Raw genomic sequence first — 27,968 nt, 5'->3', positions numbered from 1 at the left:
AGTAAAAATATGAACCAGGGCATTACACTTGTCCTTGCCCAACCATGTAGATGCTATGACTAAGAAAGTACACCAACACTACTCGATCCTCAGAAGGCTAAGGAAATTCAGCATGTCCCTGTTGACTCAAACCGTTTTTTTATAGATGCATCATTGTAAGCATCCTATTTGAGTTCATCACAGCTTGGAACGGCACCATCTCTACCCACGACTGCAAGACATTGCAGAGAATTGACAGAGTGCAATTCATCATGAAAACCAGTCTCCCCTCTTTGGATTTAGTCTAAACATCTCACTGTCTCAGAAAAGCAGCCATCTTAATCAAAAACCCCTCCCACCTTGGGCATTCTCTTTTTCCCTGCTTAGACTGGGCAGAAGATACGGAAGCATGAAAACACTCATCACCAAACTTAAGGACAGCTTCTATCGTACTCTTATAAAGCTCTTGGGTGCATCTCTTCTAAGGATGAGCTCATGGCCTCACACTCTACCTCATATAACCATATAGCCATATAACAATTACAGCACAGAAACTGGCCATCTCGGCCCTTCTAGTCCATGCTGAACGCCTACTCTCACCTAGTCCCACCGACCTGAACTCAGCTCATAACCCTCCATTCCTTTCCTGTCCATATACCTAACTAATTTAACTTTAAATGAGAGCATCGGACATGCCTCAACCACTTCTGCTGGAAGCTCGTTCCACACAGATACCCCTCTCTGAGTAAAGAAGTTCCTCCTCATGTAACCTCTAAACTTTTGCCCTTTAACTCTCAACTCATGTCCTCTTGTTTGAATCTTCCCTACTCTCAGTGGAAAAAGCGTATCCACTTCAACTCTAGCTATCCTCCTCATAATTTTAAATACCTCTATTAAGTCCACCCTCAACCTTCTATGCTCCAAAGAATAAAGACCCAACTTGTTCAACCTTTCTCTGTAACATAGCTGATGAAACCCGGGTAACATTCTAGTAAATCTTCTCTGTACTCTTTCTGTTTTGTTGACATCTTTCCTATAATTCGGTGACCAGAACTATACACAATACTCCAAATTCAGCCTCACCAATGCCTTCTACAATTTCAACATTACATCCCAACTCCTATACTCAATGCTCTAATTTATAAAGGCCAGCATACCAAAAGCTTTCTTCACCACCCTATCCACATGAGATTCTACCTTCAGAGAACTATGCACCATTATTCCTAGATCCTGCTGTTCTACTGCATTCTTTAATGCCCTACCATTTACCATGTATGTCCTATTTTGATTAGTCCTACCAAAATGTAGCACCTCGCATTTATCAGCATTAAACTATATCTGCCATCTTTCAGCCCACTATTCTAACTGACCTAAATCTCTCTGCAAGCTTTGAAAACCTACTTCATTGTCCACAGCGGCACCTATCTTAGTATCATCTGCATACTTACTAATCCAATTTACCAGCCCATTATCTAGATCATTAATGTATATGACAAACAACATTGGACCCAGTACAGATCCCTGAGGCACACCACTAGTCACCGGCCTCCAATCTGACAAACAGTTATCCACCACTACTTTCTGGTGTCTCCCATCCAACCACTGTTGAATCCATTTTACTACTTCAATATTAATACCTAACGATTGAACCTTCCTAACTAACCTTCCATGTGGAGCCTTGTCAAAGGCCTTACTGAAGTCTATATAGACAACATCCACCGCTTTACCCTCGTCAACTTTCCTAGTAACCTCTTCAAAAAATTCATTAAGATTTGTCAAACATGACTTTCCACACACAAATCCATGTTGACTGTTCCTAATCAGACCCTGTCTATCCATATAATTATATATACCATCTCTAAGAATACTTTCCATCAATTTACCCACCACTGATGTCAAACTCACAGGCAAATAATTGCTAGGTTTACTCTTAGAACCCTTTTTATACAATGGAACAATATAAGCAATACGCTAATCCTCTGGCACCATCCCCGTTTCTAATGACATTTGAAATATTTCTGCTAGAGCCCCAGCTATTTCCACACTAACTTCCCTCAATGTCCTAGGGAATATCCTGTCAGGACCCGGAGACATTTCCACTTTTATATTCCTTAAAAGCTCCAGTACTTGTTCTTCTTTAATCATCATAGTTTCCATAACTTCCCTACCTGTTTTCCTTACCTTACACAATTCAATATCCTTCCCCTTAGTGAATACCGAAGAAAAGAAATTGTTTAAAATCTCCCCCATCTCCTTTGGCTCCACACATAGCCGTTCACTCTGATTCTCTAAGGGACCACTTTCATCTCTCACTGTCCTTTTGCTATTAGTATAACTGTAGAAACACTTTGGATTTATTTTCACCTTACTTGTCAAAGTAACCTCGTATCTTCTTTTAGCTTTTCTAATTTCTTTCTTAAGATTCTTTTTACATTCTTTATATTCCTAGAGCACCTCATTTACTCCATGCTGCCTATATTTATTGTAGATATCTCTCTTTTTCTGAACCAAGTTTCCAGTATCCCTTGAAAACTATGGCTCTCTCAAACTTTTAACCTTTTCTTTCAAACTAACAGGAACTTAAAGATTCTGTACCCTCAAAATTTCACCTTTAAATGACTTTCATTTCTCTATTACATCCTTCCCATTAAACAAATTGTCCCAATCCACTCCTTCTAAATCCTTTTGCATCTCCTTAAAGTTAGCCTTTCTCCAATCAAAAATCTCAACCCTGGGTCCAGACCTATCCTTCTCCATAATTATATTGAAACTAATGTCATTGTGATCACTGGACCCAAAGTGCTCCCCAACACAAACCTCCGTCACCTGACCTATCTCATTCCCTAACAGGAGATCCAACATTGTCCCTTCTCTAGTTGGTACCTTTATGCATTGCTGCAAAAAACTACCCTGTACACATTTTACAAACTCCAAACCATCCAGTCCTTTTACAGTATGGGCTTCCCAGTCTATGTGTGGAAAATTAAAATCTCCCACAATCACAACCTTGTGCTTGCTACAATTATCTGCTATCTCCTTACAAATTTGCTCCTCCAGTTCTTGCTCCCCATTTGGTAGTCTATAATAAAGTGTTACTATAAGTGGTCTATAAGTGTTACTACACCTTTCCCATTCCTCAATTCCACCCAAATAGCCTCTCTAGATGAGTCCTCTAATCTATCCTGCCAGAGCACCGCTGTAATATTTTCTCTGACAAGCAATGCAACACCTCCCCCTCTTGTCCCTCCAATTCTATCACTGGCCTTCTGCATCCTTGTCAACCTGCAATGAGCTTTCTCTTTAAATGTAATTATAAAATTGTATTCTCATTCTGCTATTGTTTTTCCCTTGTAATACCCCAATATACTTGTTTTTAAAATGATTTGTATGGATGGCTTGCAAAGTTTTTCACTGTACCTCAGTACATGTATTAATAATAAACCAAAAGCAATATCTTATTCTACTTTTTTTGCTGTGCAGTAATCTGACTGCATAATGATGTAATTAATATCCCAAATGAAAGCATGCATTTTATGGCATATTTGCACCATACACCCACCTCCCCCCCACCACATTTTCCCTTCCCAGCATCTCCTTGTTCTTCTCTCAGCCTCTGCCAGCGTTATTTCAGGCATTGTCAGTGATGATTTTACAGATTTCCTCTCGCTAACTAATAATGGGTTATCTATCTAATTTAATGCTACAAAGCAGTTATGAGATGAGTTATGACCTGAGCTTCCTGGACCCTAAGGAATTTATTCAAATTTATTCAATGCTCCAACTTTCTTCGTTAACAGATTCCATCATCTTCAACCCTTAGTCATTTCCATCTGTCACCTCCCATCGTTTGACGTCATTCCCGCCCTCCCCTCTTCCAACTGCTCATCACCCTCACCTAGATCTACCCTTCATCCACCAGCTCTTAATCCACACCTTCCCTTCACCTTTTTATATGGGCTATCTCCTCTCTATTTCTTGGTCTCAGTGATGGGACTGTTCATTTCCCTTCATAGATACTGCATGACTCATTGACTTCTGTGCTTTCTGTGTTACTTGCAGTATCTACACTTTTTGTGTATCAATACTTTTCCCTTACTAACCAAAGGCAGTCAGAGTGAAAATGCTGTCTCGGCTTATAGACAGAAGAGATTGCAGATGCGGAAAACTGCTGGAGGGACTTAAATAACACCTATGAGAGGAAAGGAATTGTCAATATTTTGGGCTGAAGCCCTGCATGAGGAGTGAACCAGGTTCTGATACATGGTTTCAGCCTATACCATCGACAATTCCTTTCACCCCACAGATGCTGCTCGACCTACTGAGCTTGTCCAGCAGATTGTTTGTTTCTCCCTGCTTGTCTAACAGTACTGGAAGAACAGAGCTGTTTTCCAAATAGACATGAGGACATGAAGGGCTGAATGGCCTACTCCTGCACCTATTGTCTATTGTCTATTAGATAGCAGAGTGAAGGGATATGGGGATAAGGCAGGAAAAGGGTGCTGATTGTGGATGATCAGCCATGATCACAGTGAATGGTGGTGCTGGCTCAAAGGGCTGAATGGCCTACTCCTGCACCTATTGTCTATTGTCTATTGTCTATTGACATTCTGATTGCTTCCCAACTGAAACACTGTTCCATGACTAGTATGGTGAAGATAACATAATAGAGTGACTGATTCACGATTTCAGCAACCCGGGTTTGATCAGAACCTCAGTTGCCCTTTCTATAGGTTGTGCACATTCACTCCGTAGTCATGAGGACATTCCATATTTGCATAGATTCTCCGTCTCCCTGAGATGTCCTGGTGGGTTAATAGGTACTGTCAATTGCTCTTTTACGTCGTCACACTGCAGGGTATTTTAAGGGAAGTTGATGGACATATGAAGGACAGTTGGGGGTGGTGGGGTGATTACTGTGCTGGTGGATAGCACACGCCCATTGGACAGAATGACCTCCTTTCACATTTATAAGTAAGGATCTTCCATTCCTAGCTGCTAGGGTGAGGATGAACTGCCTCTACTTTCTGGTGATCATCTGCAACTCAGCTCACTGGTTCCTCAGCTTCTTACCACTTTCACGTGTTCCTTCTGGATTTGAGTATTTCTGCGCTGTCCCAGCCAGTCTCCATTGTTTTACCCTACATCAGTTTGAACTCTTCCAAAGGCCAGGAGTCATGTGCTCACTCTCCTACATTAATTCCTTTTCCGCCAAAGCCTCAATTTTAAACATCTTGTCCTTGTTTCTATTTCTGTCTGTGCCCTCATCTCTCTTTGTCTCCATAAGCTACTCTGATCCTTCAATCCTTTCAAGTTCTTGCATACAGTCTGACTTCTTTATTCGCATCACCTTTATCAGCTTCATGATTCTATCTGTACTTTCAGCTCCTGGGGTTTTAAGTTCTGGTGCTCACTTCCTAAAAACCCTCCAATTCCTTATTTATCTTTCTACCTTTAAGATACGCCTTAATCTCATGCGGATTAAATGTTTTGTTTTCATTTGCTCTAATATCTCAGATATAGCATATTATGGCATGATAGCATTACTGCTAAGACGAGTATGCATGGCTGAATCCTAATTATCCATGAGAGGGCAGGTAGTTGATGAATACCTACTTGAACATCTGTATCTGCAGCAGTAAACCTACCTGTACAATGTTTTTGGTGAAGGCCAATGACGAAGGAGGAACAGTAATACACGTCTGAGTCAGAATGGCGTGTATCTGGAGAGGAACCTGTAAACAGTGCTAGCCCTACAGTATGCTGTATTCGATATCGTCATCATTGCGTTGATGCTGCAGGAGTGGTCCGGTTAAATGTATTTTTAGATGGCATCGTATAAGTGATCAGAATCAGAATCAGGTTTAATATCACTGGCATATGTCGTGAAATTTGTTGTTTTTGGAGCAGCAGTACAATGCAATACATAAAAATAAAACTTTGAATGACAGTAGCTATATATAAATATATGCAACCGCTTGGTTTCCTTGGCTGTGCGTCTGTGCAGTAGCCACCCGCGTTCCCCCCTCCACTCCCCATGGCAGATGGTGATGCAGCCATTTAGAATGATCTCCACTGGTGATGGAGTGAATGCGGTGGGATGGTGAATGGGCTGGGTGTTTGTTGGTGGAAACTTTCACTAAAGCATCTCAAGTCCTAAACTGAGTGACTGGGTCTAAAGAAGTAAGCTACTCGCCATTTCTTATGACCATAGCACCAATACTACCAAAAGTAAGTGGGAGAGATATTGCTGGGAAATCCCCAAGTACACTTTACCCTTACTTCACAACATAAAATGTATGCCGCATACAGTTTGTTACACACGCCACAAACTTACAGAACAACACCTGCACATCTGTTGATCAGACAGATAATGACCGTATCTCTCTAACCCTCTTACAAATAGATTCTATATGTCCACTTACTAACCATACTCTGTTACAAGTGCTCTCATTTTTATTTATTCCACTCCACTCCTGCTCTTTCTACTTTTATACCCCGAACTATCTTCTGCTTTTGTCACCTACAGTTTTATGGTATTCTATGGTGAGGTGCGGAAGATATATTTGTCAAATAGGCATTAATCTTTCAGCGTTCAACCTTGACATACCAACTCTGCTTAGCTTTATAAATATTATGCTTAATTCCCCAATTTCACGGTTTATCTTGGACAATGCTGTGATGATACATAACAGCCTGTGGATAGACTAGACATCAAGAATCCGGCAGCAAAACTGTCAGTCTACTTCCATCCAGTATTTACAGTTTCATGGCCATTAAACTTAAAAATGTAATTCTAGATTAAAGGAGAAGATTTATTTAAACCCTTTTAGAATAAGATGAAAATGTATTTTTTCATATTTTGTGCTGAGCCATTTATCAGACACACCAGCCTTTTGCTCACTTGGGCAACACTAAGTTTGCCATCCATATGAGTCATCTGTTGATTTGACAATTTCAGGAAAGGTTATCTTTTGCTGGCAAATATAAGTTGATTGATAAACTAGGAGAAATAAAGTCGCTCCTGCTCAAACTCTCATTATAATTCAAGGAGCTTCTCCTCGTTTCTTAAAACTATAACACCAACACTGTCAAAACAAAATTTTAACACAAAATTAAACTTAAAAAAAAATAAATTGGCTAATGTTTTTCCTGAGCTTTAAAATGCATGCTAAACTAGCATTGCATAGGAGATGTTTGTTATACTTGAGTGAGGTTATATAGGAGGGATATTTTCGTAAAAACCACGTTCAGCGTTTCACGTAAATTGAGACTGTGAATTTTTGAGCCTTCTGACTCCTAAAGGGTGGCCACAAAATGAAAAAACCCAAAAGAATTCATAAAAAAAAGCCCGTCCAACACCCAATGTGCAGAAAAAGAAACAAATCATGTAAACAATAAACGCAAGCAAATAGTGTTTTGACCTGAGAGTCCGACCATTACTTCAATGTAGAACTGAGTAAACGTCTTGGGGAAATGTGCTGAACTAGCCCATCCTTTGTCTCAGGCCCCGACACCCTGACAAAATCATCGCCAAACTTGGCATTTACTCGCCTCGATACACTCTGGGGCCTGAATCCTTGATTCAGCCAGTGCCCAACCTTTCTGATTCAACACAGTGCTTAAATCGTCGCCCAAACATCGGATTCAATCACCTCCATCCATTCTGGGGCCTGGACCCTGCTGCCTTGACTCGGCCTGCACCCGACCTTTCTGATTCAGCCTAGCACTTAAATCGATCGAACCTCAGGTCTTCTTCGTTCTTGACGATGGGCCTATTGCCGTGCCTCATCTTGGTTCTGCTACATTGGATTGTCTCCAAGTCCAAAGGGAAGTAATAGACTATTGCTTGCAATGGTTGCTTACCAGAAATTTGAGACGTTGCAATAATTTGCTATTCAGTCTTACATTGACAATATTAGACAGAGCAGTATGCTTCTACAGGATGCAGTGGAGTGAAAGGATTATGTATCTGACTGAGAAATGTTTTTTCATTAGCTGGGGTTTGCATTTGCATTTGTTGTATCTACCGTAGTATATACAGTGAACCAAGCCACAAATTGAAAAGGAGACACCAGAGACCACAGGTAACGAGTAACCCAACAAATCAAGCATCAGTGAGATTGGGGGGAATGGGTGGGTGCAAGGATTTGCTGATGTTACAGAGTTCTGATGGAGAGGTTCAATAAAACATTGACAATGACTTGATCTACCAAGTTCTTACAACGGATTCTCCATTGCCCCATAATTTTGAAAATTGTACTATGCTTTTAGATGAAAGGCATAGTCCAGAACATGCAGTGGAATCTTTAATTGGTGTTTTTACAGTTCCTGCATTGAAACTCACTCTTATGCAAAGCATGCTTAAGCAGACTAATTAACATTTTGAGTCTATCAATTAAAATCCAGATGAGACAAAATCCTTAAACACCTTATTGCTTAGAATGGGAACATCACTGGAATTCTGAGTTTGTAAGTTACATCTGCTGAGTGAACACTAGCATCTGCTGTGAAATTGACAAATATATACTGTGTATCAAAACTCATTCCTATTCATAGCTCCCATAATAGCCATTTGTTCCATCAGGTTCTCTTCAGATCTCTGATCCATTTTATAATGTTCCTAAGCTCTCTTCAGAGTGAAGATTCCAACCATTTATACACTTGATAATGATAATTTTGTCAAACAAAATTGTAAGTCTTGTTTATAAGCTAGGCTGTTGGTCCCCTCTTCATTCTTTGACCTCAGCTACTCAATTATACTCTTGACTTGGGAAATTGAGAAGAAAAGTTTTACTTCTCAAGTAGTTGCAATCAGGAACGTGCTACCTGAGTCTGTGGTAGATGCAGAGACCTTCACAATATTTAAGCAATATTTGGGCAGTACACTCAGTAGCCACTTTATTAGGTACAGCTGTATACTTGCTTGTTACTGCAAATATCTAATCATCTGATCACATAGCAGCAATTCACTGAATAAAAGCATACAGATATGGTCAAGAGGTTCCAATGTTGTAGCACAAAGAATGTGCAGTGCGAATAACCAAGTAAAGGGCAAAGGCTATAATGAGGTAGGTTGGGAGATCAAGAATTCACTTTTAGATTTCAAGAGTCTGATAACAGTAGGATAGAAGTGGTCCTTGACCCTGCTGATACATGATTTCAAGTTTTTGTATCCTCTGCATAATAGGAGAGGGGAGAAGAAAGAATGACTGTGGTGGAAGTTGTTGTCGATTATGTTGGCTGTTTTCATGAAGTAGCAGAGGAGTAGAACTGGAGGTTGGCATGGTCTGTGTTCACTACTCTCCGCAGTTTCTTGAGCAAAGTGGTTGCTATACCAACCTTTGATGCATTTAGAGAGGATAGTTACTGTGTTGCATCTAGAAAAATTGGTAAGAGTCATCAGGGACAAACTGAATGTCCTCTGATAGGTGTTTGATGTTTTGCCTCGACTTGGCCAAGTAACCATGACTTTAAAACGTACAATGGTGCAATCACTCAAAGTTTTGAATTCATGGTCATTCAATCCTACCACACCATTCCCCCCACCTCCTTCCAAGGGGGATCACAGATAGGAAATGAGAATGTTATAGATAGTGAGTTTCCATCTCTGCCACTCTCAGAAGCAGGGCATTAAGTTGGAGACAGCTCCATAGGGTGGGAGAAAACATCTACAGAATTGGTGAAGGCATTCTGGACCTCGAGAATAATGGGAATACTCCTTTAAGCTTTAATTTAAAGTCAATATCTCTGCAGGAGAGAAGTGGAACAGCAATCTTCTGTCCAAGAACAAGTAATAACTTCCAAATAGATATATCAGAATTGACAGTGAGGGTACATCTAACAGAATTGCAAAGACTTTTATTCTTTTTAATGTCAGTTGAAAATTATGCCAATTAGGTGCCAGCCCTGATGAATGAGGTCACTGTTAAAGTGTTGCAACATACCATTAGTTACCACCTATGAAGATGGTATCAATGTGCATTTCTGATATATTGACTGTGTTTGAGAGGAAGGAACATCATTCTAAGTGTAGCCAGGTTAATAGATAATTATACATTTGTTTGGGGAATAATCTTTCTTTACTATTTACCACTCATAGGGGGAAAAGGTTGATGTTAAATTTAATAGGTAAATGAATTATTTCTTCCAATGAGAGAAGGTTGATTCCATTTACTTGAGTTCAAGAAGTCACAAAAAATTGTTATATCTTATTCCCATTCACCTGAGCCCTTTTGTCATATGTTGTGACTTTATTTTAGAACTAGTTGTGTTTTACTGACAGCTTATAATTACACTTCAGTTAAGTGCACACAAAGATTTCTTAAATGTTGTTGATTGCTGTATTAAATTGAAGACGGCCTGTCCTTTCAGGTAGATAGAAGAAGCTAATGCCTCTGTTTGAAGAAACAGCAGGAGACATCTTTGTACCCTGCAGTCAAAACATTTCCTTCAATGAAAAAACGATTATCAAGTCATCCTCACGTTGCTGTTTGTGAAACCTGTCTGCTTGCATTGGATTTTCATGTCTCTCCTAGACTACCATAATAGCTATACTTGGGCCATAAATGTGACTGAATAAGCAAATCAAAAACATGAGATTTTACAGATGCTGTAAATCTTGAGCAACCCACACACACACAATGCTGGAGGAAGTCAGCTGGTCAGGCAGCATCTATAGGAGGGAATAAACAGCTAACATTTCGGACCACGACCCTTCATCAGGACAGGGAAGGAAAGGGACGGAAGTGAGACTAAGAAGTAGGGGCAGTGGAAGAAGTTTTAGCCAGCAAGTGATCGGTGAGACCGAGCGAAGGGAAGGTGGGTTAGTGGGAGAGGGTAGATGAAGTAAGAAGCTGGTAGAGGATAGGAGGAAAAGGTAAAGGGCTGAAGAAGAAGGGATCTAATTGGAAAGGACAGCTGGACCATAGAAGAAAGAAAGGAGGGAGGGGTATCAGAGGGAGGTGATATACAGGTGAGAAAAAGAGAAGCGAGAGGGTAACTAGAATGGAGAATGGAAAAAGAGAGAGAGAGAGAGAGGGTGGAGGGAGAAATCAATGATCATGCTATCAAGTTAGAGTTGACCCATGTAGCATACAAGGCGTTGCTCCTTCAACCAGAGTTTTGCCCCTTCGTGGCATAGAGGAAGCCTTGGGCAGACGTGTTAGAATAGGAATGGGAAGATGAAATGGGTAGCCACTGGGAGATCCTGCCTTTTGTGGCAGACAGAGTGAAGGCATCCAACAAAGTGGTACCCAGATCTATGTTGGGTCTCGCTGATGTTGAGGAGGCCACACCAGTAGCACCACATACAATAGATGACCCCAACAGACTTGCAGGTGAAGTCTCATCTGACCTTGAAGGACTGTTTCAGTCCCTGAATGGTGGTGGGGGGATGTTGTGTAACAGCAGCTGTAGCACTTGCAGGGATAAGTGCTGGGAGGGAGATCAGTGGGAAGGGACAAGGGAGTCTGGTAGAGTGATCCCCATGGGAAGTGGAGAGGCCAAATTCAAGTTGGGGGAGCAACCCCACATAGTTAGCCTGCACCTAATGGCATAAACAACTTTTCCTATTGCACAAGCAACAGGAATTCTGCAGATGCTGGAAATTCAAGCAACACACATCAAAGTTGCTGGTGAACGCAGCAGGCCAGGCAGCATCTCTAGGAAGAGGTACAGTCGACGTTTCAGGCCGAGACCCTTCGTCAGGACTAACTGAAGGAAGAGTGAGTATTACTCTTCCTTCACTCACTCTTACTCACTCTTCCTTCAGTTAGTCCTGACGAAGGGTCTCGGCCTGAAATGTCGACTGTACCTCTTCCTAGAGATGCTGCCTGGCCTGCTGCGTTCACCAGCAACTTTGATGTGTGTTGCTTTTCTATTGCATGTTTTTGTTATCCTCTCCCAGTTCTTTCCTCACACCTGCCTATCTCCTCCCTATAGTTCCCCTCCTCTTTCCTTTTTTTTCCATAGACCACAGTCCTCCCCTAGCAAATTCTTCTTCTTCAGCCCTTTACCTCTTCCACCTCAACTTCCCAACTCAACATCCAATAGACATTATCATTGAAATCTCCTGGGAACAAATTGTTTTTCATACAGCTGTTGTGAATGGGGTATCTTGAAAGGCTTAGCCTCATTATCGGATAGGCTCCTGTACCTGCATTGAAATGACCCCTAGCCCATCAATCCGTGATATTCAGGCTCTTTCCCCAGCCACTCTACCATCACAATTCTTGTCTTCACAGTTCCATTCTCCTCCCTCCCTGCCATAAGGAATTCCATTCCAACCTAATATGCAGATATCACTGTCCTCCAGTTCCTCCAAACATTCTAGTCTTCTATTCACCCAATTCCCCCAATGTTCCCAGCACCCATTCCCTTAACCAACCAATATTCCAGGACTTCCTCCCCCTACATCCCCAATTTTTCTACTCTTTAATGCAACCGATTCCTCCAACATTCCTGCTTTCCCACTTAGCCAATGGTACTATCACTGCCTGTCACCCATTCCCCTGACTTTCCCAAATTTCCCAGCCTCCTATTCTTTCAACTCTCCCAGCTATTCATTCCCTTGATTTCCCCCAGTGTTCTGGATTCTCAGCTCCAAATACTGGACCCCATTACTTCCCACCAAACTCTGGCCAATGGTCTGCCATGCCTAAATGGTCACTGCTGTCTGATTCTCCACCAGTTTAGTCTGATATGTGTACCATAAATCCTAGCCAAGACTCCTTCCTTTGTTTTGTTCATGTTTTTTTTATTTTTCTGTTCATTTTTTAAAAAAATCTACATTAGTTCATCAGTTCTTGCTTCTGCAGCTGGGTTAGTTCAAAGCCTGAGAGTTGTCAGATTTTTCTCTACATTCTTTTGATAATATTCTGGATATTTTACTTATTCACTGATCAGTGGAATAGCTTTTCCAAATTTACCTCCACAAAGCTTTGCATAGAGCAGAACATATCTCTGTGGACTTGAATTAATTTCTGTTTGTTCGCTCTTCTCGTTACTTATCTCCCTTCTCTTCCCAACGAAGGCTTATGTGGGATTGTAAATGCAATGCCTGATTAATAACATTTCCAATATATGTTTACTTTTCTTTTATTTTTTATATTAACTAGATAATTTGCAGTTCCATTTGTAAAAACTAATGGAAAATGGCAAATACAGAGTCTCACACAACTGCATACCAAATTGTGATGCCCTGTGAGTTGATTACCTTCCAGCTCACTTTAAACAGCTAGAAGAGCCACTATATTACAGCACCAGAGATGCAGGTTCAATCCCCACACCGGGCACTTGGGATTTTTCTATGAGCTTCAGTTTTCTCTCATATCCCAAAGGCATGTGGGTTAGTATATTAATTGGGTCATTGTGCAGTGATCCTGGTATAGAGTGATACAGTTTGAGTGTGTAGAGAGACATAACAATGGGATTATTGTAGGATGAATTGATAATTGGTTTATTAGTGTCATGTACTGAAATGGAGTGAGTGGTTTTATCTGCATACCATCCAGCTAGATTGTTCCATACTGTAAGTACATTGGAGAATAGAGAAGAAAAGCAGAATGCAGAAGATGGTGTTACAGTTATAGAGGAAGAGGTGTGCAGTTACAAAGTACATGGGCCATGATGAGAAAGAGTGAGAAATAAGAATTCATCGTTATCATAAAAAATGTCAATGCAAGATTCTTGTAGGAGTATGGTAGAAACTGACCTTGAGCTTGGCGGTACATGTTCTCAAGCTTCTCTATCTTCTGCCCAGTGGGTGGGGGAGGAGAGAAAATTACTGGGGTGGGAGGTGCCCTTGAATATCCTGTTGGCTTTCCTGAGGCACTAGGAAGGGTAGGCAGAAGCACAGGAGGGCAGGCTAGTGTTTCTGATGAACTGGGCTTGTCCACAACTCTGCAATTTCTTGTAGACCTGGGCAAAGTAGTTCATATCTCATGTTGTGATGCGTGAGGAGAAGATGGCGGCGTGACGCAGCTCGCAACGGCCACTCTGGTGGTGATGTCTGTTATTTGTCAGGTAGGGTGCCGTGCACAATCCTGATTTGATGGAGACAGACGTGAGAGCACGGAGGAACATCTGGTGAAACTTCTGAAATGCCTGCTTTTTCTGCTGCTGCTACTGTGTGGTCCAGAATCTCCAGAGGAGAAGGCCATGAGTCCTCGGCTTTGCTTGTTGCTAGGCGGCCGGGGCGGGGTCGAAGCACTCGGCAGGGGATGGTGCTCCGAGAGACTGTGTCAGAGGGGCTGGTTGAATGCTTGAAGTTTTCAGACTGACTCAGAGTCCTCTGCGGTCGGGTGCTCCAATGGTGCTGCATCGGCAAGTTTGCGGTGCTTGGAGGTTCATGGCAGGGAGAGTTTCTCCCTTCTGCCGCCTGCGTGAGATGATGAGTCTATCGGGATTTTGAGACTTTCTTTTACCGTGCCCATGGTCTGCTCTTCATCAAATTATGGTATTGCTTTGCACTGTTGTAACTATATGTTATAGTTACGTGGTTTTGTCAGTTTTAGTCTTGGTTTGTCCTGTGTTTTCTTGTGATATCATTGTGGAGGAATGTTGTATCAATTTTTAATGCATGCATTTCTAAATGACAATCAATGAGGACTGAGTGTCCTCATAATCTAATGTAATCTAATCTTGATCAAATGCTTTCTCGGGTGCCTCACATTGGTGAGAATCACATTGGCCTGATGAATATACTTAGCCCTCTGAGGGAGCAGGGGCTCTGGTGTGTTTTCTTGACCTTGGTATCCAAGAAAGAATCGCGAAAGAGACTGCTTCCTTGCTGTAAGACTCTATGACACTATGATTCTATAACATGCTGTGGGAGGCAAAACAAATTGATTAAATAAAATCTGGAAAGCTCATTTATGTGGTGCACCACTGGTGTCTGTCTCTGTCCACAACTATGTCTTGCCCATGTCCTGTCAGCATTTCTCCATTCAACTCAATATATTGACATTATATTCAAAGCCTTCAAACTTGAAGATAAGTCTTTATCCAGAACTGCATTTAAATCCTCACAGAACATTAAGTATATGATTGCTCTTGGGGTCCTTTCAAATTCTATCTTTGGAACTTCAAATAATGAAATGAAAACCTAAGGCACGACCATCACGGTATGAGGCTAATGTTAATGTAGCCCTCCTACAAAGGAATTATATCTTCCATCCTTAATGTCAGATTACTAAAATCAAGGTAACTGAGCCTTTTTTGACATCATTTTTGAAAGATGGAAAAATATTCCTTCTGGTCTGTGAGAACAATCACAAAATTATAAATATGGACCTGGGAGATTGTAGGGACTGTATCTCCCCGAGAACTTCAAGATTTAAAGTCTGTGTAAGATAATACCTTCCTCAAACTTAGTACTAGTGTTATTACACCTGCCATTCAATTTTTTTTATTTGGACATTAACTAGATTAATGCCTTTTCCTTAGTTAGTCTGTACACAGAACCAATTGACAGATTTATAAATGTTATTTATTATATACATTTATATATTGATATTTGTAGAATATAACACACTAGTATAACGTATGCACACAGATTATATGTATATTTAATTTAAGTTTATAAAATATTATTATAATTTCACATTGAAAATAAAATATAACATTAAAATAACATAAAATCCATAAATCTGTCACTGGCTGCACTTGTACAGACTGTATATATATATATTTTTCCTTCTAAATTCACTTACCCACTGATAAAGATTTCCTCATTCCTTCCACCGTTAACTATGATTTTCTTTTCCATTAACCTTTTTGTTGATCTCATTGGAGAGATCAATTTAATAGATTCAAGCTTATTTGGATGAGTAGAGAATTCCTTTAATTCAGAATGACATTTCTGTTTTCATGACCAACCAATCATCACAGTTTTTGTTGCTCCTGTCCTTTAATGTTTTGGTATATATTCATCATTTATATTTGTTATCTTGTTCTTATAATATCTTCTTTTGTATTCAACATTGGTCTTATCTCTCATTTGGCTATTTAACTTGGATAGGCCATTGTGCTTTTTCAATATGTTGCCAATAGGGGCCAAATTCAAAGGAAAACCTGAATAGAATTGAAAATATTAAATAATTTACGTCAAAGAAAAACTTCAAGCTTCCATAATTAAAAAGATCTGATAACCTATTACGTTTTGCCACGAGCTCAACTCTGATCTGTTTTTATGGTGATGTTAAGTCAATATTTCATTGTTATATGTCTTTAAGTACATCAAAATAGTTGTCAAAATAGTTAAGCATTTCCAGACATTCAGAATCCCTGAGGTGGACACAGCAGGAATTCCCAATCTTATAAACACTGATCAGATTATCTCAACTAGGAAACATATTCAGAAACTATAAAGTTGGGGAATGGGTTTTCTTGCAAGGAAAGAGATGGGAAACATTACTCACACTTTCCTTTTCTAATGGTTATTTCACTGTCCTTATTAATGTGGACATATTAGGATCAGACTTGGCTAATAGATGAGCAAAGATCACTTGATCAAATGCCCCAGAGTCAATGCCTTCAGGAGCGGAGTGGGAAAAGCTGAGCCTCGGTGAGAGAAAAACTATGCAGCCATCTGATTTTCAATAGTTGTCTAAGTAATAATTAAAGGTGAAGAAAGAATAGCATTTGTGTATTTGGGTCTTATCCTGGAAGCACTGGTGTTTCAGGGGTATCCTTTGATAGATACTCCCAGTCAGTGTTTAGAGCTGCAGTCATTCTTGACAAACTGCTCATGTTGGCAAGACATTGCAACCTTTATTTTCTATGACTAATGTATAACTATTATAACTAGATAACCTGCTTCTCATATATGAAGTTTGTGAACTAGTTGCAGTTAACACACTTGAGAATTAGAATATTTGCATTTAAAAAAATATAGCTACCTCTTTTGGGAATTATTTCCTTCATATATAGTGAAAAAGACGTTATCTAGCATTGTATGTGAGATACTGTCAGTACACTGGATACCAAGCTCATCTTTCTGGGCTCTCACTTAGGCTAGCCTTACATGTGGTGGTGAAGAGAAGTCAAACCACTGCTGTACAACTAACTTGAGTTAGCCCAGTCACCCAAGGGAAGAGTGCATTTTATCAGATGAACCAAACATATGTGCCTAGTTTTAAATAATTAATGAATAAAGCAATAACCAACCCTAGTTTACCCACAATATACAGACGTTCTAACCTGCTTTGATGCAAGGTTAATCATTGATTAAATGTGTTTGAAGGTTTTAAGGAAAAAACTGACCCAATTTTAACTGAGTAATTAATATTTGCTATTTGTTGTTATTAAGGGTGTCAGCCTATCAATTTTTAATCAATTCCATGAACTGATTATATAAAAAAGGACTTAATTTTTCTTTCAGTTGTAACTGTAGTTGTTAATGTACCAAATTTTGGGGATCTTGATCAAAATAACAGTGAGTTTAAAATGCCTAAAATATTCTTTTTCATTTAAGTTAGAGGTCGATGTTCTAATAATTTGATAAAGTGCCACTTTACACAGACTTTTTCTTTCAAGCTTAGCTTGTAGCAGGCCTGACTAGGCCTGCCTGATGTGTATTACGTGCAAGCACGTGCAAGCCCATTTCTCTGCTCACTGCAGAACACCCCCATCTGAACGGCAGCTTATCCCAGTGCCCTTCGTATCGGAGAAATGGTTTGAAATCTCCTGCTGACTGGCCGAAGGCTCTTTCTCCTGGGGCGGGCAGACGTCACCTTTCTAATTCTTGGTAAGTATGACTCTCCAGTTTAGACCATCTACTCCTTGTAGTTAATTGTTAATATTGTCCAAGGAGGCAAGACCACATACCAAAGGACAAATATCCAGTTAATGACATCTACTGGGTTCAGTTCCATTCAGTGTTATTCTAACAGCATTGTTGACATTTCCATTGACATTTTGCATCATTTGAGGAAGTAGTTTTCATTGTCCCCAATAACAACTTTATTCTACAATGGACACCAATTCTAATTGTTGGGTATAGTTACATCCTATCTATATTTGTTCGAATCTACCTTCAATATTTGCAAATTCTTGAAGTTTACTTTATTTGGTGTTCAGTTGGCATTCGTCAAGTTTAGCATAATTGGCATCGGCTATAAGGATCAATGAGATAGTTCTACAAGTTTAAATCCTATTTAAAATCTGGTAAAATGCTAAATCCAAATAAATGGCCCATGAGGTACATCAAGTTCCATTCAATACTGCTATGTTTACACCAGTACTTCACACCATCAGGTAATGCAGATTTTTAAAAAAAAATTATTCATGAAAAAGACCTTCCAAACACAGTCATGAAAAAATATGCCTACATTGTGAGCCCTTCATACTCATGAAGAAACACAAAGGCTTAGTGTGATATCATGTTACATACGTAAATTGATGAAAAACCTGTCTTAAAATTAAATTCAAATTTAAGCCTGAACTTAGTTCAATGGAAGCCATTCTGAAGTAGTGTTGTAGTCAAATGGTAAACAGAAGATTGGTCACATCATTTTCAGGAGAGAGCATGTTTCAAAAGATCTATTCATATATCAAGAATATCAGTCATTATTTGATTCATTTCTTCCTCCTTCTCCTGTCCTTTCGAAATCCTTCTCAGTAACGTTATGACCAAACAGTTGAACTAAAATGTAAAATTGTTGGTGGCTAGGGGATGCCATTTAAACATTATTTTCACAGAGTCCATTCAATTTGAACCTAATTTCAAGAAACTGTTTCTCAAACGAAGTGACCTGATTTGTATCTACATTTAATAATTATGAAGCTTGAATTAACTTAATACCAAGTCTTTTCAACTCTGCAGCAGATTGCACAGTTCACTGTATTTTTAGCCTCGCTTGAAATGAAGGTAATGGGGAAAAAAATGAGCTTACCAAATCATTCTTAACCTGAAGTACGTCTCCAAATTAAGGCAGAATTTCAGATGGTTTAGTAAGAGTGGTAGGTCCTACGTTTGACTAAATGTTTTAAATATGAATGCTAAATTTATTGATCTTCTAAAAGACAACAGAATTTACATTTGTTTCTGAATAAAGTTATAAGCAGATGAAAATTCGACAGATAAAATGTAGTTGTATTATATATGTATCTCTTTGGTAGATCATAAGATCTTGACATAATGAAAAATTGAGAAGAGATTGGAATTATTATTTGGGACTTGCTTATGTTTTACCATGTATGATTTGATTCCATTTTGTCTGCTCTACTTTTAAAATAAATGACATATGCAAATAATGATGACCGTTTATGCAAACCAGGAAATAAGTTAGGTTTCACAAATATCTATGGCTTTTCTGTTGACCAAGTAATTGATTTATTCTAAAGCTCAGTACATTTGTTTATTTTTGCATGAACCTTCATTAATTTTACAATTTCATAACACCCCATTAGAATTTACACTTTGGTTTTTGGCACCATCAACATTGAAAGCATGTCAGGGTGTTTCACAAAGATTTAAGGAGAAAACAGTCAGACCAAAGAAGGGATGGCCAACAACTTATTCCCAAAGGTGACTGAAAAAGAAATCATTTGAGAGTAGAAGGCCTTGAAGAAAATGATGCCAAGTTATAAGGCTAAGAGCAGAAAACTTTTGTCAGCAATGGTAGAGTGACAGAACAGGAGCCTAAAGTCAAACAGATGTAAACATTTGCAAGGCTGATGGGTATTTTGGGACCAAAAAAAAGGATGAAAACTTGAGAAATGCAAACAGAGGCTTGAAGAATATTAACGTTTCTACAGAATGCTGGAAGTCAGTGTAACTGGATGAAACAAGGTGCTAAAACAGTAATGCTTGGTTTGGTACTGCAGTTGGTTGGTAAAGTTCTAGACAAATTGGAATTTTAGATAATGGAAGATGCTGGACTATCTGAACAGCAGTAGACATTATGGGAGGGGAGGTATGATGAACAGAGAAGAGAGTGACTCGTGGTATTATAGACTATTCCTCATTCATTCCAACTCCCTTCATACATTTCCTTCCAAGGAATTATGGACCGCTCTTGCATTTGGAAATCTTCACCCATGATCCATCATTTTGATTTTTTGGAATATTGAATATTGTTTATGAGGATAAGGTGACCATACCCATTGAGACAGAGTCTTTTCCTCAATTCTTCCCAAATGATGCGATATTTGCCCAATTTGGACCAAAATCAGAACTCTTTCATTGTTAAGAGCCCAAATCATCCGCACTCAATGGAAACAAGAATGCTTTTACTGCTTCCGTATCATTTCTTATCTGTTAATTTCCTGTAACTTTTATGTGGACTTTACCCATTCATTCAGGTATTGGAATATAAAAGTATTCACAGGATCCTGACAAAGGGAGTTTTTCTCATAAGCTAGGTCAAGACCATTTCAACAAAAGAAAATTGGGGATAATAATCATTTGGGAGCTATGGGAGTTTGCACCTCCGCACATTTCTTCAAGTCTGTTACAGAGTGACGGACGTGTAGATGCTTCTTACCTTTTACAGTTTTGACAGAATTTTCCGGAAATCTGCAGTTTAAAATAACTAGCAATATTTGACCAACACTTCGAAATAAGTGCCTTGGTATAATTTTTGAAATTATGTTGTTGATTTCTTGAATTTTTCTAAATGAGAATTATCAGCAGGATTTGCAAGATTCACTCTCCAATTTGTCTGACTCTAAAAAGATCTGATGGAAAACCAGTTTTTCTATTTAACTTCCAATCACAGTTACTTTAAAAGATAATTTAGTTGTACAGTTCAGTGTATTGCCCAGTCTAACATTAAACAAGAAGATTGAGGACCAAACCTTGCTCAGTGTTAACATAACCACTTTCAGTCAGAGTAGTATCTTGCTTGGTAGCTGGATAATCCTTTGGGTCCTGTTGACATCGTGGCACTTGTGGACGTTGTGGGGAGATCTAAACCGGGATATCTCAGTGAAAGGAAAGTCTATTGATTCCTACGATTACAAAGTTATTTATGTGTAATAGAATGGAAAGCAGTTAACATGTTAACGAGTGAGTGATTCAAAGGACGAGTAATGCACCTCAAATAATAGTCGGTGCAGGAAACCTTACTATGCCAGCTGCAGAGCTGCTGATATTATTTGTAATCTGTGACATTCATGTCAAAGCATTTAGACATGAACTTACAGATGGGTAACTTAAAGTTTGGCAAGTATTCAAAAAAGGGGATGGTAAATTTTAAGGACAAACCAATAAACGTGGGCAACAATGGAGGAGTAGGTGTTTTATTCACTGAGTACAATAGATATCTATTTATATAAGAAGAATAAAAGATGCACCTCAATGAATCTGATGTATATGGGTATTTAACAGGTCATAAATTCACCATATATTCTAATATATAAAAGTGATAATAAAGTCCATCTGTTCCATTTGTCACATCAAAATTAGCGATTCAACAGCTCTGATAATTAACCACAGCTATTACCAATCACTTCATGATCACATTATATGCAGTTGCTCAAAAGCCAAATTATAAAAAAGGGTCAGTTTTTAATTCATTTGCATTAAAGGGGAAACGATCTTTAATTCCCAGTATGTCACTTTAGGATTTAACCATTACAAATCTACCAAAGGTGTTTAGATTGTCATATTTTGGATCAGTGAAATGGCACTTTCACGTCCACTTTGTCAATATTTACTCGATTGTTTGCCATTTTGAACTCAAACTGCTTTACAGTGGAATTGTGCTGTACGTTAATTAACTGTGCCCTATTTGCTACCCCATGGAGTGCTGCTCTTGAAGACCATTCAAATGTAAATGAAGGTTCTCTTATATTTTGTGTAGATTGACTAAAATATATTTAATTATTTTTAACTGCATACCATTGTCACATTCCAATGCCATCAGATTTTAAAAAGCAGGGGTGTAGTTCACTAAATGTAATATTGTGCTCGTGTTACGCTGATAGAAAAACTAAATAAAAATTAGGTTTTTTTTATCAATGGAAAATGTTCCTCCAGGTAGAGTGAGTAAACAGCAAATGTGAAAATAACTGAGAGCACCGATAGACTGAGAGCATGCCATTGGGCCCCACAATATGAAACAGCCATTTGTACTCCATAAAATTATCTCTTAGCCTGCCAGTAAATTTTTGGACCAATGTTTACTATCCACCTGATGATGTATTTCAAAATTTATGACGATTAACAATTGAAAATCTCGCTGTGTATTCTTATGCCAAACAGCATCCAAATGAATCCTTGCCATATCTTCTCAATCCTAACTCTGACTAAAACAGAAAATCCTGTGAGCACTCCACAGATCAAGCCGAGTTTTAGGTCCTGGAGTCCTCATTAGAACTGGGAAAGGGAGAAAATGCGTTAGTATTTAGTCGCAGAGAAGGCGAGTGAGGGATTGTTAGAACAAGAAGAATATATCTGAGAGGGGGTGACCTAATCAGTTAGGATCAACTTATGAACGAGGGGTCACAGTTTAAGGATAAAGCGGAAGCCTTTTAGGGCCGAGAGTAGGAAAAACTTCTTCACACGGAGAGTGGTGAATCTGTGGAATTCTCTGCCACAGGAAACAGTTGAGGCCAGTTCATTGGCTATATTTAAGAGGGAGTTAGATATGGCCCTTGTGGCTAAAGGGATCAGGGGGTATGGAGGGAAGGCTGGTACAGGGTTCTGAGTTGGATGATCAGCCATGATCATACTGAATGATGGTGCAGGCTCAAAGGGCCGAATGGCCTACTCCTGCACCTATTTTCTATGTTTCTATGTCTCTTTGTCTGTGTTTGCTCTCTTTGTTGCAACCATTGTTCCCCTGTCTTCTTTGCTACTGAAAATTAATTTGTTTTCTCTTTTTCCTGTTCTGATAAGGGTCCTGTTTCTCCTTCTGCAGAAGGGTTCCAGATCTGAAATATGAACTGCATCCCTTCTTACTTGAGTCTTTCCAGCTTTTTCTGCTTTATTTCAGATCAGAATTTGAGTTACTATGTAAGATACCGTAATGGTTGAGAGTTTTAAAGTGAAAAATATTTTGCATATTCTGAAGTTTAAGTTAATTCCGTGTAAGCCAGATATCTTATTATGTAACTATCAGGAGTGTTCAAATTAAACCTTAGTTGGGGATCTTCAATCTGACTATTTGTAGTCAGAAAACAACCAATTTCCAAATATGAAGCAAATGACTCTTTGAGGAATAAAGTCAATTTTATTGCCATATGCATAAGTGCAATGAAAAACTTACTTGAAGGGGCATCATAACACAGGCTCATATGAGCCCCATCCACAAGAAAAGCCATAAACCGTATGTAATTTTAACCAGAAAGAAACAATTAGAAGAAAAAAGTCAGTTTTAGTGCCAAGTGATCTAAGTGGTCATAATGATGCTAATCTGTAGCGATGAGATTTTGCTGGTTGGTTCAAGAACGAACGGTTGAAGATTCAAGTGTTTGTTCTTGAACCTCCAGTGATTACAATTGTCGCTTCATTGAGTACCTCCTCTCCATTCATAAAAGGGACATCCCAGTGACCAAACATATTAATTCCAATTCCCATTCCGGTTCCAATGTGTTGGTCCATGGCCTCCTCTTTTGCCAAGATGAGGTCATTGTCAAGGTGAGGCAGCAACACCTTATATTCCATCTGGGTAGCCTCCAACCTGATGGCATGAATATTGCTTTCTCCTTCCGGTAAACAAATTCCCCCACCCTTTCTATTCCCCACTCTGGCATGTTACCTCTTCTCACCTGCATATTACTTCTCCCTTGTGCCCCCCCACTTCCTTTTCTCCTCTTGCCCACTGTCCTCTCTTATTGGATTCCTTCTTCTCAAGCCCTTGACCTTTTCCACCCATCTGGATTCACCTATCACATTCCAGCTACCATCCTTCCCCTCCCCTCACCTTTTTATTCTGGCATCTTCCCCCTTTCTTCTCAGTCCACAAGAGGGTCTCAGCTCAAAACATTGGCTATCTATTCATCTGAGCTGCTGAGATCCTCAGATCCTCCAGCACTTTGTGTCAGCATCTGCAGACGTTCTTGTGTGTATGAATTGTTAGGGATATTCACCAATTAATGATTTATAAGTTTTATATTGTCACTTCAAATATTGCATAAAATAGCAATTGAAAATACAACAGGTACCCAAAAAAAATCACAAGTATTGATACTAATAATCCAAACATATGTGAATTCAAAGACGGTTCAGTCCCAGGAAATTTGGAGCAAATATTTAACAGTATTCCCATTAGCAGGTTGAGTTTGAAACAAAAGACTCTATGTAACCTTTTACTGCAGCTGACTGACCCCAGGGCTGGGTTCAAAGGCTGAGAAAAAGTGCAGGTCATTTGAGAATGAATTGGGAGCAACATCTCACACAAAACGTGGCGAGCCGTTGGAATTCTCTACCCAAATATCTTCAGATTTCTGGGCATTAAGAGAATCAAGGATAAGTAAATGTGCTAGAAAATGTTACTGAGATAGGAAATTGATAATGTTCAGATGAATGATGGAGCTGGCTTGAAGGTTGAGGTGGCCTACTCCTGTCTCTATTTTTCACACTCATATGTAAAAGTAGTTGGTTTAAAACTTGGCTAAAAACCTGTATCCCTGGAATATTGACACATATACAGCATTACCAGTTCAAGTTGCTGAAGAAGGGCTGACGTGGTTTTAACTTGAGGTGAAATACTGTTACTCAGCTAGAAACTAATGAATTATTTCAACACTGCAACAAACGTTTGCAATTAACTGCATTGCCTAGCTCATAATCAGGGAAATCCAACACACTTAAGGGCCAGTTATGGCATAAAATGGCTGGCTGGTGAGGAAAAATGGCACACCTGCTCGGGATACTTCTATCAGCTTACAATCCACTATATAATGAATATAGTATGCTGCACTATCAGATGTGCAGTCATTTGGCTCCTAAACTAAGGATCCTGTTTGATAACACAACACTGCTTTAATCTAATGCCCAGTTCTCTTCAGATCTCTGATAAATATTTATTCGTAAGCCAATATCCCTTAAGCAGTAAATTTGGATTGGACGCACGCAACAAATTCCTACTATAGGAAGATATGTTTTTTATTGATGAATTTGATTTCCCTGATATCACCAGAGCTGAATACTGAAAGCAGGTACAATGTGTAAGCTGTGCACATACATCTACTGATGCTTTTGGACACATCTTCAGTGAAGGTCCTGGAATCATCGGGTGTTTCGGATCTTTCAACATCATACAACCTCCTCCAGGTGACCCAGCCGGGGCTGATCAGACCCCAGCTTTTGTCCAAATGGCTCCATGGCTCCTCTCTTTTGATCCACAGCCATCTTGAGGCCCTCTCTGCCACATCGGTGGTACTGCGGATGGCTCTCCTCTTCCTCTCTCCCTCGATGCCCAAAATGCTGAAGGCTGTAACTAAAGAACGGGCTACGAATCCCCTACAACCAACCTCCACTGGGAGACACTTCATTCTCCATCCAGCCTGCTGACAGTTGCTGACCAATCCTGCGTACTTGGAGAGCTTCCTTTCAAAGGCCTCTTCCAAGCTATCTTCCCATGGGACTGTCAGCTCCAGCAGCACCACTTGCTTAGTAGACTCAGACACTAGGACAATGTCTGGTCACAGGGTGGTGGCTGCGATATGGTTGGGGAACTTCAGCTGCCGTTTGAGGTCCACCAACAGCTGCCAGTCCCTTGCAGAGGTCAGAATGCCTGCAGATATTCTTTTGGCAGGTATTGGCTGCTCCCCAGCTCTGACAAAGGCAATGGTCTGCTTGGAGGGTTGGGACCGCTTCACCCACTCAACTCCTGCGCTGACAGTTTCAGCGATGGTCTTCAGGACCTGATCATGCCTCCACCTGTACCGTCCCTCACCAAGTACCCTTGCACAGCCACTGAGGATGTGATCCAGGGTTCCTCTCTTGGAGCACAGTGGGCACGCAGATGACTCTGCCTTGCCCCATGTATGCAGGTTTGATGGGCTTGGAAGCACATCGTACACTGCCTGGGTGAGGAATTGGATGTGGTGTGATTCAGCTTTCCATAGATCAGCCCAGGTCACTTTCCTCTCAGCCGCATTCTCCCATCTTGTCCAAGCTCCCTGTCGCTTCATTCCCACTGCCTTGCAGGCTCTCGTCTCCTCCACTACTACTCTCACCTCCTCCTGAACCAGATGACGCCTTTCCTTCCCTCTGGTGTCCATTTGGGGAGTTGGAAAAGATCCTAACCCAGCTCGGCCTCCTGTGACCACTCCCACCAGCCTCCTGTGATGCAGCCTTGCCTCTGCTTCCTGAACGGCTTCCTCTGCCGTCCACCTCCTGCCAGTTCTCACTTGGATCCCTGCTCTAGCCACCTTCGGGTCACTTGAGTCCCTATACTGTAGCACTTCTCTGGCTCTTGTTACCTTGAATTCTTCCTCCAAGGATTTGAAGGGCAGTTGCAGTGTAAACATTACTGTATCAAGCATTTAAAACTGACCACCAACATTGTTTACAGCTCAGAACAGTCTGATTATGATCACGTTACTACTCTGGAAGCTTGCTCTGTAAAGTTTATCGACTGTTTAGGTGAACAGATATATCCAGATGAAGTGCCTTGATCTGAAATGCAGCCTGTCCATTTCCCTCCATAGACCACTGACTGAGCCATTGAGTTCCTCTAGTGCTTCTGTGTGTTGCTCCAGATTTCCAGCATCTGCAGACTCCTGTGTTTCTTATCTTCTGCACAGCCTGGATTATTGCAATTGAAATTGCTTTACTATTGTCACATCTACAGAGATACAGTGAAAAGTTTTTCTTGTGTACCATTCACACAGATCAAATCATTATCTGGTACATTGAGGTAGAACAAGGTAAAGCAACAGCAGAATGCAGAATAAAGAGTGACAGCTACAGAGAAAGTGCAGTGCAAGTAACCAATAAGTTGTAAGGTCATGCTGAAGTAGATTGCGACGTTAAGAGCCCATCTTATTGTACTAGGGAGCCATCACCAGCAGGGTGGAAGCCGCACACACAAAATGCTGGAGGAACTCAGCAGGACAGATAGCATCAATGGAAAGGAGTAAACAGTTGGCATTTCTGGCCGAGAGCCTTCGTTGGGACTGGTAGAAGCTGTCCTTGTGCCTGACAGTACTTGCTTTCAGGTTTTAACACAAAGAAATATAATTCAGAAGTACCTTATTGGTTGTCAAGTGTTTTGAGACCTAAAAACGAAAGGTCTCAGGTAAATGTAAGTTTACCACTTATATCTAGCCATCACATAGGCAATGAGCTAGTTAAGTGTTCTTTGCAGAATCCTGCAATGCCCAGGTTTGATATGCTGATGCCCAACTTTTAACCAAGCATGGTTGCGGTTCACCTCGTTTGGAAGGCAGTCCAGTAATTGAATGGATTTGTTTGGAACTTCCAGTCTCATTTATCTTGCTCTTTTAAACCAGGTCCAGAGAATCAGCTCCTCAGGTCGCTGATAAATCAAGTTTCCATAGGGGCTATATGCCTGACACCGATTTAGCCATTGGAGAATTTCCACAGCTTAATCGAGAAGGTCCTTATTAGTGTTATCACCAAGCTACTAATTTTGAATAGATTGCCTTAAAGACCACAAAGATATTTTATGTGACCAGTACACGTAAAGGGAAAATTGAATGCTTTTGTCACACTGAACTGAATTGTGGAACTTTCTGTATCAGTGTATACTTGGAAATGTTGTGGAGGAAACCAGTTCATGTGGAGTTGGGCTTTCGCAGTGTCAAAGTCAAGTTGATTTTACTCTCATATGAATAAGCACTATAAAAATTAGAATGTGTTATAATACATATATAGCTGTTTTGCTCTTTTGCATTATTTATTTATTTTAACTTAAGTGATTTTTTTTTAATGTTTTGCCTTGTACTACTACCACAGAAAAAAAACAATTTTCATAACATGTCAGTGATAATAAGCCTGATTCTGATTTTGGTACATGTATGGACAAGTGCTTTGAAAAGTTTACTTGTAGCAGCATCATATAAACAATATT

The 27,968-nt window shown here is 39.9% G+C and overlaps 1 protein-coding gene across 1 annotated transcript in view; it reads left to right on the top strand.

Annotated features, from left to right (window-relative positions):
* ajap1 (adherens junctions associated protein 1) overlaps positions 1-17,671 on the top strand; it is a 208,202-nt gene extending 190,531 nt beyond the window's left edge. The window contains exon 4 of the mRNA XM_072244784.1: positions 17,599-17,671. Coding sequence (XP_072100885.1) covers positions 17,599-17,671 — 73 coding nt within the window. The remainder of the gene's footprint in view (positions 1-17,598) is intronic.
* Positions 17,672-27,968: the final 10,297 nt, after the last annotated feature.

The sequence above is a fragment of the Mobula birostris genome, chromosome 27, assembly GCF_030028105.1.
Source record: "Mobula birostris isolate sMobBir1 chromosome 27, sMobBir1.hap1, whole genome shotgun sequence".
Classification (NCBI taxonomy): Eukaryota; Metazoa; Chordata; class Chondrichthyes; order Myliobatiformes; family Myliobatidae; genus Mobula; species Mobula birostris.
The sequence above is the reverse complement of the archived record's forward strand: the minus strand, read 5'-3'. Positions and strand labels throughout refer to the sequence as shown.